The sequence below is a fragment of the Salmo trutta genome, chromosome 12 (genome assembly GCF_901001165.1).
Source record: "Salmo trutta chromosome 12, fSalTru1.1, whole genome shotgun sequence".
Taxonomy (NCBI): domain Eukaryota; kingdom Metazoa; phylum Chordata; class Actinopteri; order Salmoniformes; family Salmonidae; genus Salmo; species Salmo trutta.
In genome coordinates this window covers 35,961,625-35,975,455 of record NC_042968.1, presented here as the reverse complement: position 1 = coordinate 35,975,455, position 13,831 = coordinate 35,961,625, and the positions used below count along the sequence as shown (strand labels likewise).

The following is a 13,831-nucleotide window of genomic DNA, read 5'->3' as shown; positions in this document are numbered from 1 at the left end:
TAATTAAAAATCAAGATGAGCATACACGTACCTGCTGCGTTTTGGTCTACCTTTTCCGATGACGATTTCGCACTATCGTCAGAAGACGAAGACAACCGTGACAGAATCACCCACCACTCAAGGACCAAGCAGCAGAGGAAGGAGCAGACGGCGTTCGAGTTGGACTGGCGGGAGAAGTGGACTTGGGAGGAAGTTCTGGACGGGGCCGGACCTTGGCACCAGGCTGGGGAGTATCGCCGCCCGCAGTGGGAAATTGAGGCAGCCAAGGCAGAGAGGCGGTGGTACGAGGCCAGAGACGCGCTGAGGGAGAAGCACGAGAGGCACCCCCAAGAAATTTTTTTGGGGGGGCACACGGGTAGTTTGGCTAGGCGAAGGAAGAGCCGGAAGCCAGCTACCCGTGGTTATATGGAGGAGCGTATGGGGTGGAGAGCGCTATGTTTCGCTGAGAAGCGCACTATCTCACCCATACGCACGCACAGTCCGGTGCGAGTTATTCCAGCCCCTCGCAGGTGCCGTGCTAGAGCGGGCATCCAGCCTGGTAGGAGGATGCCTGCGCAGCGCATCTGGTCGCCGGTACGCCTCCGAGGACCAGGCTACCCAACTCCTTCTCTACGCACGGCTACCATCAGGCCCCTGCACAGCCCAGTCTGCCCTGTACGAGCACTCCGCTCGTACAGGGCTACTAGTTCCATCCAGCCAAGGCGGGTTGTGCAGGAGGTAAGATCTAGACCGGCTGTGCGCCTCCATAGCCCTGGGTTTCCAGCTCCTGTCTCTCGTGCGGACCCGGAAGAGCGTCAACCCAGTCCGACTCGTCCTGTTCCCGCTCCCCGCACTAGCCTGCAAGTGCGTAAACCCAGCCTCGCCAGTCAACAGTCGTCGGAGCTGCCCGCCAGTCAACAGTCGTCGGAGCTGCCCTCCAGTCAACAGTCGTCGGAGCTGCCCGCCAGTCAACAGTCGTCGGAGCTGCCCGCCAGTCAACAGACGTCGGAGCTGCCCGCCAGTCAACAGTCGCCGGAGTGGTCAGACTGCGCTGAACTGCCGGAGTGGCCAGACTGGGCTGAACTGCCGGAGTGGCCAGACTGCGCTGAACTGCCGGAGTGGCCAGACTGCGCTGAACTGCCGGAGTGGCCAGACTGCGCTGAACTGCCGGAGTGGCCAGACTGCCCTGAACTGCCGGAGTGGCCAGACTGCCCTGAACTGCCGGAGTGGCCAGACTGCCCTGAACTGCCGGAGTGGCCAGACTGCCCTGAACTGCCGGAGTGGCCAGACTGCCCTGAACTGCCGGAGTGGCCAGACTGCCCTGAACTGCCGGAGTGACCAGACTGCCCTGAACTGCCCCGAGTTGCCAGACTGCCCAGACTGTCCCGAGTTGCCAGACTGCCCAGACTGTCCCGAGTTGCCAGACTGCCCAGACTGTCCCGAGTTGCCAGACTGCCCAGACTGTCCCGAGTTGCCAGACTGCCCAGACTGTCCCGAGTTGCCAGACTGCCCAGACTGCCCCGAGTTGCCAGACTGCCCCGAGCTGCCAGACTGGCCAGACTGCCCCGAACTGCCAGAGTGGCCCGACTGCCGGGAAAGGCCTGAACCGGAGCCACCTCCTGATATAGGTGGGTTGGGGAGGGGGGGGTGTAGCACAGTGCCGTCGTTGACGGCAGCCACCCTCCCTTCCCTCCCTTTAGAAAAGGGGAATTTTTCTTTTTGTGTTGTTTGGGGTTATTTTTTGTTAAGGTGCTTCCGGGGTAGCACCTTTAAGGGGGGTGGGGGGTACTGTCACGTCCTGGCCAGTATATAAGGTTAATTGTTTTGTAGTTTGGTCAGGGCGTGGCAGAGGGTATTTGTTTTATGTGGTTCAGGGTGGTGTGTTTGTTTAAAGGGTGTTTGATGTAGTATTTCCGGGGGTTTGGTTTATAGTCTATGTTTATGTATTTCTATGTGTAGTCTGGTGAGTGTGTTTCTATGTTGTGTTGATTGGGGTTGGGACTCTCAGTTGAAGGCAGGTGTTGTCTATCTGCCTTTGATTGAGAGTCCCATATATTGGGGTGTGTTTGTGATTCGTGGGTGATTGTTCTGTGTTCAGCCTTATGCTTTAACAGACTGTTTGTTGATCGTTCGTTCGTTTCTTTGTTATTTTTGTATGTTCATTTTTGAAGTTAATTAAAAATCAAGATGAGCATACACGTACTTGCTGCGTTTTGGTCCTCATTCACCGACGACAACCGTGACAGCTGAACCAGGACAACCCACAGTTGAGCTATTTTAAAGAAGAAAAAAAATGTATCAAGGGAAGCCAAATGCAGTGGTGTAAAGTAAAGTAAAAATACTTTAAAGTACTACTTAAGTAGTTTTGGGAGGTATCTGTACTTTACTTTACTATTTATATTTTGGCAACTTTTACTTTTACTTCACTACATTCCTAAAGAAAATAATGTACTTTTTACTCCATACATTTTCCCTGACACCCAAAAGTAAATTTTGACAGGAAAATGGTCAAATTCACACAAGAGAACATCCCTGGTCATCCCTAATGCCTCTGATCTGGTGGACTCAATAAACACAAGTGCTTTGTTTGTAAATTATGTCTGAGTGTGCCGCTGGCTATCCATCAATACATGTTTTTATTGTTTCGTCTGATTTGCTTAATATAAGGAAATTGAAATGATTTTTACTTTTGATACTTAAGTACATTTTCTTACTTTTGATACTTAAGCATATTTAAAACCAAATACGTTTAGACGTTTACTCAAGTAGCATTTTACTGGGTGACTTTCACTTTTACTTGAGTAATTTTCTATTAAGGTATCTTTACTTTTACTCAAGTATGACAATTGAGTACTTTTTCCACCACTGGCCAAATGCTTGCTGGCATCAATCAATCAAATGCTACGGCGGAAACATGTTATATAGTCTTTAAGTCCATACAGCATCAGATACATGGGTTACATATACTGAGACAGAGGGGCGCTGTTTCCCTCGCTCGGGTGATTTCTCCAGTTAGATTCAGGCACTTGCGAATTGACTGAAAATTATGAAAACACAGAGGAAATACATTATTTGATCATTTTTATTGGTGAAATATTTGGGAAATACTGTCTCCCCTTGGCATCCATGAATACACCCCACTGCGGCAGGTGCGCAAATATAACATCACACCAGTGCACAGTTAACCCTATACACTACTTTGTGTTGTATGATTTATATACATTAAAATGTTTTCCCTCGCATTGAACCGTGAGAAAAAATACACTTCCTCAATGACAAGCGAAAAAATAACTATTGTACGGTTTTTTAACTCTAACACCTTAGGAATGAGCTATGTTGTGCAGTAGCCTATAACACGCAATGTGCTTTATAATGTAGAGGACAATAATCAATATGAATATATAGTCTCCATCGCTGTGCTTGACTTGCAGTTGGTGCTAAGGTGTAATTACGTCATTCTAGGTGGAAACAAAGCCGACTGGGTGCCTTTTTAGCACCACACGCGCGCGCGTGAGAACGCCGACGGCTGGGTTCCAACAGCTACCGCAAATCCGGTCCCGGAGTGAAGGCACAGTCCCATTATTGGAATACAATACAAAATATGATAAAGGAAGGATTTATCTGAACGGGGGTGACTGGGGATCGAATCGGATCTTTTGGCTGGTTATTTACTACGGTGTCCGACTGGAATGTATATTATGGTGTATGTTTCAATTGATGAATGAATGTTGTGCGTCAACTTCGCATTGCTGCCGCCTTGTTTTGGTGACTTTGAGGAATCTATACCTTTTGAATGCTCACTCGGATGAGAGCAAATGGAATCGTGCGTTAGGTGAGTCTATTTGTCCCTTTGTTGGTTATGTACTGTATGAGCGCGCGCACGCCAGTGAAGAACTCGAATATTAATTTAATTCTCTCTGTTTCGAAGTACCCAGTGGTGAATGTGAGGTTATGCAAATGTGATTGAATTATGACCGTGTGGATATCCATTTCCGTTTGAGGAACGACACTGTTCAGAGTTCTTGATCTGAATCTAGTGGGTATACAATTACAAAAACGTAGCCTAATCAATATAATATAATCAATATCAATATTCCTGAAAAGTATATACATTTAATAGCAGCTGCATGATAATATATATTTTAGAATTAGTTTAATATGAAAACCAATCTTTACTGATCCCTATCTAAAGACTGAAGCCTTCTCCAAACTATTACCACATTTAATTTCTATCTTATTCACAATAACACAAATAGACGTGATCATTAGATTAGTTTTTTAGTCACATGCACAGGGATAACTATTGCTTTGGGATAATAACATGGGATGTAACACCTTATATTCATGATTATGCAATGTTTGGCTATGTTTTCATTGTGGTATGTGATTGTCCAATAGTCAATATCTCACTCTCTCTCTCGATCTCTCTCTCTCGCTCTCCTTCAGGGTCATCCTCCTATCTCTCTCATAAGGGGGGCAGGTCTCCCTTGTGTTTGAGACATTCCATTTCAATGGCATCCCCTGTACAGTATACTTAAAGAATAGGAGAATAACGAGGATATCAACATCTAGCTCCATCCCACACCACATGCCATGGATCCGCTACCAGAGTACTCCCTGTTCCTTGTCCGGATCCTGGAGGAACTAGACACTAAACACAGTAGTGTGTCCTACCAGGACCTCTGTAAGTCCCTGTGTGCCCGCTTTGACCTGGTCCACTTGGCCAAGCTACGGAGCCTTCTGTTCTACACAGCCTGCCTGGACCCAGCCTTCCCTGCCACTCTCTTCAAAGACAAGATGAGATGTACTGTTGAGGACCAGCAGTCTAAGAAACTCATGGTGGCAGCGGATATCGTCACTATGTTTAACCTAATCCAAATGAACGGGGGGATCGCCAAAGATAAGTTCCCGATGGCACCACCGAGGCCCAAGTTCCACAAGAACCAGTCGTTTGAGTCATGTAGGTCCGACACTGATGTTTATAAGTACCAGGACTATGAGAGGGGCGGCGGTTATGACCTCATGGATCAACCCTCCAGGGCGGGTCACCACCCCCACCATCGCCCCATGTCCCAAAACAACTCCTCCCACCCCTGCCCACAACCCCATCCCCACTCCGCCAGCTGCAGATCCAACTGCAGCCCGCAGTTTATCCCGACCTCTGACCCTAACTTCCTATTGGGCGTCAACAAGGATCTAAAATGTCGAGCAGCATCGCTAGATAAGCTGCAGCACCTGCCCCAGTACTCGAGCTGCAGTCCTCCCTCGCCGCCCTGTGAGATGCAGAGCACCTACTTTCCCATAGACATTGACAGTGAGTCCACCACAGACCAGGAGTCCCTGCAACACATCAACCACACGGAGCCCTTCTCTGTCCACTCCTGTGTCCAGAAGAGAAACATCTTCAAGGAGGATTTTCACAACCTGCTAGCATTCTCCCCACAGGTCTGTGTCTCTGGTCTTTAATTATATATTATTTATTTATTTTTATTAAGCATTTAAAAAAAAAAAAGTTTTACATACCATTCATTATGCAACAATAATTATCCTGATATTTGTTTGGAAGTACTCCCAACAACTTTGAGTTCTGATGTTGTCCCATTACTACACTGAAACAATAATACATGAAAAATAAACATTGAAGAAAAAGTCAGATTGATTTCCATTGCAGCCTCCTCCACTGTTAACCATCTGTTATCAATTATCACTGTTCTCGGTCTAATTTTCACTGCTATATGTGGTCAGCTAATTTCTTTAATGTGCCATGTTTTGAGTTGTTTCTTTCCTACTAAATGGTGCTAGCTGTAAGTATTTGTGCCGTTGTTTGCTAATCTTACCATCTAAATGTCAAAGAAAAGCACAATACACCTAAAGGAGAAAACAATAGTGATAAAACAGTACCCCCCCACTTCCTGAAGCTGGTCCATAGATCTACAGATGTAGGATCTTAATTTGACCTGCATTGTTGCAGGAAAATAATCCTGCAACAACAGGATTTCAACGTTTAGTCCATAATGTTGCTTGATTGGTGGTTAGGCTATAAGCTGGTCAAAATGAGGGTACATGAAAAGTGGATTACTGTTAATATAACCATTAGTGCAGGTTTTTAATTAATTTATGTCAATCATGAAGGTCATCTGCATTTCCTCTGGCACAGGAAAAGTCTCATCAACAAAAGAGTGATCAAATGAAGATCCTACATCTGTATAGCCTATGTCACATAGAATGGAAATGTCTCAATGGACATAGCTCTCAGTGAGAATAACCAATCTATAAAACGTATTTCTTTCTAGAAAGGCTTGGTCTGAGCCTAATGTTACATCCAGCACCTTTATGCTTAGTTTGACTCTTTCTTTGTTTGATTTGATAATGCAGGGTGTTTTGACTGATGTGTTAACACAACAGTGTATTAACATGTTGTTATTGTTGTAAAAGTGAACGAGTCTGTAACAATTTCTTTTTTCACTTGTGTAATGACAAAAAATGCTCAACACAATTACAAAACAATTACCAAATTTCTATGAAACTATTACATTTAGGTTTTAGTCAGTTAACAGATGCTCTTATCAGCGTGACTTAGAGCCAAACAATACAATATTACAATACTGTTACAGTGTCACTACACATCTTTAAGAGCAACTTAATGAAGTGTTACCCCATTGTCATTATAGGTCATCACCTCAGAGTGCAAGCCAAACATCAGGGCAACTGGAGGCTACCACCGGAGAGAGCTCCACAAACCTGCCACGTTCTTCAACCACAGCTTCGAGCTGCCCTACAGTAACCCCTACTTTGAGCCTACTATGAACTCGCCCATTCAGGAGAAACGGCGAGCGAAGCACGAGAGTCTGGACGACCTTCAAGCGTCTACGTATTTCGGCCCAACGACAGTGACGGAGTCGGTGAACACACGGAGGAGTACGGCTAGGCCGGGGAAGCAGCCAATTTGGCCCGTGAAAAGCCTGAGTCTGAACGCTGAAGAAGGGCCACCGGATTTCGAGAGGTCATTTCTGAACGGGAAACCGCTGAAAGACAACCATCGCCACAATGTAGTGAATAAAGAGAATGAGCAGCACTTCCAGTGCGCCAAAGAGAAAGTGGTGGCCTCCCCTTCAGGGTTCGCAAAGAAAACCAACGGGTTGAAAACAAAGGATATGTCTTCAATGGCGTGCGGTCCCGGGGTGGGTGTTGACAAAAAAGAGGTTGGGAAAAGATTTAAAGAGAAAGGCATCAACAGTACGTCTTTTCAGGGAGGTAACATAGACAGCTCGTCCAGCGTAGGGACACAAACGGAGCAGGCCGAACAGAGGAAGCTAAAAGACTATGCCGCCGCTCATGCAAAATACGTCGAGAGAGAGAGGCACTCGTGCAAACACTCGGAAGAGGACTCTGAGATCATCAGCGATGACATCAGTGACATCTTCCGCTTCCTTGACGACATGAGCATGTGCGACTCGCTGGGCGTCATCCAATCATCGTGCTACAACAGCATCGGATCTCTCTCTCAGGTGACCATGAAGTCTGACGGCGACAGCTCACCCGAATGCAACACGGTCAAACTGGCCAAGTCCAAGCTGGACTGCCTCTTTCACTCCCTAGAGAACACGGACGACGAGCTCAAATCGAGCGTCTGCAAGCTTGTAATGAGGATAGGTGAGATCGAGAAGAAGCTGGAGTCTCTGTCCGGAGTCCGAGGGGAGATCTCGCAGGTGCTCTCCAAGCTCACCAAACTCGACGAGAAGATTCAGGAACCCGAAACCAACGGGAGACCAAGCGAAAACGCTTTAGCCACCACTTCCACCCCAGATCACCTTCACCCTGACCCCAACCTCTCGCCCCATGTCTTTCAGTGCCACACGACAGGCCACAACATCAAAGTGGACAACGGATCAGTGGAGTGGGGCTGCTCAGACAGTGAGAGTCTGAGGGTCAAGGCAATTAAGAAAAGTATGTTCACGCGGAGGTCGTCACGCTCACTCAATGAGGAGAACAGCGCCACGGAGTCAAAGGTGGCGAGCATCACCAACTCACCACGGGACTGGAGGACGGTGTCGTATACCTCGCACCATGGGGACGAGGGCAAAGACAAGGACAGAGACAGAGACCGAGAAAGAGACACCAAGGACAGACACAGGAAAGCCAAAGAGGTAAGAAAAATGGTTTACATTTATAACACTTTTCACATTACACCAACTTTAGATACTCTCTTTATATTTTTTGGGCTGTTTTGATGTAATATGAGAGCATATTTTCTACCACAAGAAAGCGTCTTTGGGAGAAAAGCGCTATTATAATCCTATGTAGTATTATTATCATTACAGAAACATGACAAGAGTAATCAACGAGGTAAGAACAATGGAATACATTTATATAAGTCCTTTGTAAGTGCTGGACCGCACTGTACGTTGTTCAAGAACAGACAAAGAAAAGTATTCACACCCCTTGAATTTTTCCACATTTTGTTGTGTTACAAAATGGGGATAAAATTGATTTAATTGTATAAAAAACAACTACAATAATTTTTTGTTTGTTTTTGTAAACTAATATATCTTGATTAGATAGGTATTCACCCCCCTAGTCAATACAAGTTATTAACACCTTTGGCAGCAAATAAAGTCAGTCAGTGAGTCTTTTGGGGTAAGTCTCTGAGAGCTTTGCGCACCTGGATTGTGCAATATTTGCCCATTATTGTTTACATTTATTTTACATTTAAAGCACTGTCAAGTTGGTTGTTGATCATTGCTAGACAGACATTTTCAAGTCTTGCCATAGATTTTCATGCAGATTGTCACGGTTGTCGTAGGAATGAGAAGAGGATCAAAGTGCAGCATGTGTGTCGTTCCACATTTTATTTATACTGTGAAACTATGCAATACATAAATACACTGAATGAAAAAACAACAAACCGTGATGCAGAGATGAACACATACACAACTCAAAATTAACTTCTCAGGGCTGCGTGGGACGCTACCGTCCCACCCACGGTTCACACTATTCAACAGCCAGTGAAAAATCAGAGCGCCAAATTCAAAACAACAAAATGTCATAATTCAAAGTTCTCAAACATACAACTATTTTACAGCATTTTAAAGATAAACCCCTCCTTAATCCAACCACATTGTCCGATTTCAAAAAGGCTTTACGGTGAAAGCATAAAGTTAGATTATGTTAGGACAGTGCCAACACAAGAAAAACCACACAGCCATTTTCCAAGCAGAAGAAGGGTCATAAAAATCATAAATACAGCTAAAATTAAGCATTAACCTTTGACGATCTTCATCAGATGACACTCCTAGGACTCATTGTTACACAATACATGTATGTTTTGTTTGATAAAGTTCATATTTATATCCAAAAACCCCATTTTACATTGGCGCGTGATGTTCAGAAAATATTTTTCCTCCAAAACTCCCGGTGAATCAGCACAACAATTTACAAAAATACTCATCATAAACGTTGAGTAAAATATTAAACTGTTATTCAAAGAATTATAGTTAAACATCTCCTGAATGCAACCGCTGTGACAGATTTCAAAAAAGCTTCACGGGGAAAGCACACTTTGCAATAATCTGAGTACAGCGCTCAGAAAAATACAACAGGCAATACAGATACCCGCCATTTTGGAGTCATCTAAAATCATAAATAGCATTATAAATATTCACTTACCTTTGATGATCTTCATCAGAAGGCACTTCCAGGAATCCCAGGTCCACAATAAATGTTGTTTTGTTCGATAAAGTCCATAATTTATGTCCAAATACCTCCTTGTTGTTAGCGCGTTCAGTAAGCAACTCCAAATGTAGGAAGCTCGCCCAAAATTTCACGACGAAAAGTAAAAAAAAGTTATATTTACGTTCGTTGAAACATGTCAAACGTTGTATAGCATCAATCTTTAGGGCCTTTTTAATATAAAACTTCAATAATATTCCAACCGGACGATTCCAATGTCTTGAAAAACGTTATGGAACACAGCTACCTCATCACGTGAACGCGCGCCACAAAACTCATGACATTTTCTGAGTCACCAACTTCCCAGCCTTCTTGTTTGCTCTGTGTTCGCCGCAAAAGCCTGAAACTAGGATCTAAAGACTGTTGACATGTAACCCTAAGTCACTCTGTGTTAGATAGGCAATGACTTGAAAAGACTACAAGCATCAGATTTCCCACTTCCTGGTTGGATTCTTCTCAGGTTTTTGCCTGCCATATGAGTTCTGTTATACTCACAGACATCATTCAAAAAGTTTTAGAAAATTCATAGTGTTTTCTATCCAAATTTACTAATAATATGCAAATATTTGACTCTGGGCCCGAGTATTAGGCAGTTTACTCTGGGCACGTTTTTCATCCAAAATCTAAAATACTGCCCCCTATACCTCGACAGGTTAATCACCCACAAAACCCAGGTGGAAAAACCCCTACTTAAGTATGATCTCCAATTAGAGACAACGAGGACCAGCTGCCTCTAATTGGAGATCATCCCAAACAAAACCCAACATAGAAATACAAAACTAGAACTTAAACATAGAAAACATAGAAAAAACACCCCCTGTCACGCCCTGACCTACTCTACCATAGAAAATAACATCTTACTATGGTCAGGACGTGACACAGATTTAAGTCATAACTGTAAGTAGGCCACTCAGGAACATCCAATGTCGTCTTGGTAGTGTAGATTTGGCCTTGTTGTCACGGTTGTCGTCGGTGAAGGAGGACCAAAACGCAGCAGGTATGTTTATGCTCATCTCGACGTTTTAATAAGTACAAAATGAACACCAAAATAACAAACCAAGAAATTGAACGAACGAACGAACAACTACAAACAGTCTGGCCAAGCTAAGCTCAACACAGAACAATCACCCACAAATACCAAACACAAACACACCCTACTATATGGGACTCTCAATCAAAGGCAGATAGACAACACCTGCCTTCAACTGAGAGTCCCAACCCCAATTAACCAAACATAGACATACACTTACTAGACTCCACATAGAAATACTTAAACATAAACCAAAACCCGGAATTACTAAATCAACCACCCTTTTAACAAAAACACACCACCCTGAACCACATAAAACAAATACCCTCTGCCACGCCCTGACCAAACTACAAAAACAATTAACCTTATACTGGCCAGGACGTGACAGTACCCCCCCCCCCCCCTTAAAGGTGCTACCCCGGAAGCACCTTAACAAAAAATAACTCCAAGCAACACCAAAAGAAAAATTCCCCTTTTCTAAAGGGAGGGAAGGGAGGGTGGCTGCCGTCAACGACGGCACTGTGCTACACCCCCCCTCCCCAACCCACCTATTTCTGGAGGTGGCTCCGGCTCAGGCCGTTCCAGGCTGTCTGGGCAGTCTGGCAGCTCGGGACAGTCTGGGCAGTCTGGCAGCTCGGGACAGTCTGGGCAGTCTGGCAGCTCGGGACAGTCTGGGCAGTCTGGCAGCTCGGGACAGTCTGGGCAGTCTGGCAGCTCGGGACAGTCTGGGCAGTCTGGCAGCTCAGGACAGTCTGGGCAGTCTGGCAGCTCGGGAAAGTCTGGGCAGTCTGGCCGCTCGGGACAGTCTGGGCAGTCTGGCCACTCGGGACAGTCTGGGCAGTCTGACCACTCGGGACAGTCTGGGCAGTCTAGCCACTCGGGACAGTCTGGGCAGTCTGGCCACTCCGGCAGTTCAGGGCAGTCTGGCCACTCCGGCAGTTCAGGGCAGTCTGGCCACTCCGGCAGTTCAGGGCAGTCTGGCCACTCCGGCAGTTCAGGGCAGTCTGGCCACTCCGGCAGTTCAAGGCAGTCTGGCCACTCCGGCAGTTCAGCGCAGTCTGGCCACTCCGGCAGTTCAGGGCAGTCTGGCCACTCCGGCAGTTCAGGGCAGTCTGGCCACTCCGGCAGTTCAGGGCAGTCTGGCCACTCCGGCAGTTCAGCGCAGTCTGGCCACTCCGGCAGTTCAGCGCAGTCTGGCCACTCCGGCAGTTCAGTGCAGTCTGGCCACTCCGGCAGTTCAGCGCAGTCTGGCCACTCCGGCGACTGTTGACTGGCGGGCAGCTCCGGCGACTGTTGACTGGCAGGCAGCTCCGACGACTGTTGACTGGCAGGCAGCTCCGACGACTGTTGACTGGCGGGCAGCTCCGACGACTGTTGACTGGCGGGCAGCTCCGACGACTGTTGACTGGCGGGCAGCTCCGACGACTGTTGACTGGCGGGCAGCTCCGACGACTGTTGACTGGCGGACAGCTCTGACGACTGTTGACTGGCGGGCAGCTCTGACGACTGTTGACTGGCGAGGCTGGGTTTACGCACTTGCAGGCTAGTGCGGGGAGCGGGAACAGGATGAGTCGGACTGGGTTGACGCACTTCCGGGTCCGCACGAGAGACAGGAGCTGGAAACCCAGGGCTATGGAGGCGCACAGCCAGTCTAGATCTTACCTCCTGCACAACCCGCCTTGGCTGGATGGAACTAGTAGCCCTGTACGAGCGGGGTGCTCGTACAGGGCAGACTGGGCTGTGCAGGGGCCTGATGGTAGCCGTGCGTAGAGCGGGAGTTGGGTAGCCTGGTCCTCGGAGGCGTACCGGTGACCAGATGCGCTGCGCAGGCATCCTCCTACCAGGCTGGATGCCCGCTCTAGCACGGCACCTGCGAGGGGCTGGAATAACTCGCACTGGACTGTGCGTGCGTATGGGTGAGATAGTGCGCTCCTCAGCGAAACATGGCGCTCCCCACCTCATACGCTCCTCCATATAACCACGGGTAGCTGGCTTCCGGCTCTTCCTTCGCCTAGCCAAACTACCCGTGTGCCCCCCCAAAAAATTTATTGGGGGAGCCTCTCGTGCTTCTCCCTCAGCGCGTCTCTGGCCTCGTACCATCGCCTCTCCGCCTTGGCTGCCTCAATTTCCCACTGCGGGCGCTGATAATCCCCAGCCTGATGCCAAGGTCCGGCCCCGTCCAGAATTTCTTCCCAAGTCCACTTCTCCCGCCAGTCCAACTCGAACGCCGTCTGCTCCTTCCTCTGCTGCTTGGTCCTTGAGTGGTGGGTGATTCTGTCACGGTTGTCGTCGGTGAAGGAGGACCAAAACACAGCAGGTATGTTTATGCTCATCTCGACGTTTTAATAAGTACAAAATGAACACCAAAATAACAAACCAAGAAAATGAACGAACGAACGAACAACTACAAACAGTCTGGCCAAGCTAAGCTCAACACAGAACAATCACCCACAAATACCAAACACAAACACACCCTACTATATGGGACTCTCAATCAAAGGCAGATAGACAACACCTGCCTTCAACTGAGAGTCCCAACCCCAATTAACCAAACATAGACATACACTTACTAGACTCCACATAGAAATACTTAAACATAAACCAAAACCCGGAATTATTAAATCAACCACCCTTTTAACAAAAACACACCACCCTGAACCACATAAAACAAATACCCTCTGCCACGCCCTGACCAAACTACAAAAACAATTAACCTTATACTGGCCAGGATGTGACACTTGTCTTGTAAGTTTAGATTTGGCCTTCTATTTTTGGGTTATTGTCCTGCTGAAAGGTGAATTTGTCTCTGTGTCTGTTGGAAAGCAGACTGAGCCAGGTTTTCCTCTAGGATTTTGCCTGTGCTTAGTTACATTTTGTTTATTTTTATGCTGAAAAACTCCCCAGTCCTTGCTGACGACAAGCACACCCATAACATGATGCAGCCACCACCATGCTTGAAAATATGGAAAGTGGTACCCAGTGATGTGTTATGTTGGATTTGCCCCAAATATAACATTTCATATTCAGGACAAAAAGTTAATTATTTTGACACATTTTTTGCAGTATTACTTTGAAAACAAGATACATGCTTTG

The 13,831-nt window shown here is 46.7% G+C and overlaps 1 protein-coding gene across 1 annotated transcript in view; it reads left to right on the top strand.

Annotated features, from left to right (window-relative positions):
• The first annotated feature begins 3,391 nt into the window (after window positions 1–3,391).
• Window positions 3,392–13,831, top strand: part of LOC115203427 (major intrinsically disordered Notch2-binding receptor 1) — a 42,364-nt gene continuing 31,924 nt past the window's right edge. Inside the window, exons 1-3 of the mRNA XM_029768119.1 lie at window positions 3,392–3,811; window positions 4,426–5,424; window positions 6,651–8,126. Of these exons, the coding sequence (XP_029623979.1) occupies window positions 4,573–5,424; window positions 6,651–8,126 (2,328 nt within the window). The 5' untranslated portion in view covers window positions 3,392–3,811; window positions 4,426–4,572. The remainder of the gene's footprint in view (window positions 3,812–4,425; window positions 5,425–6,650; window positions 8,127–13,831) is intronic.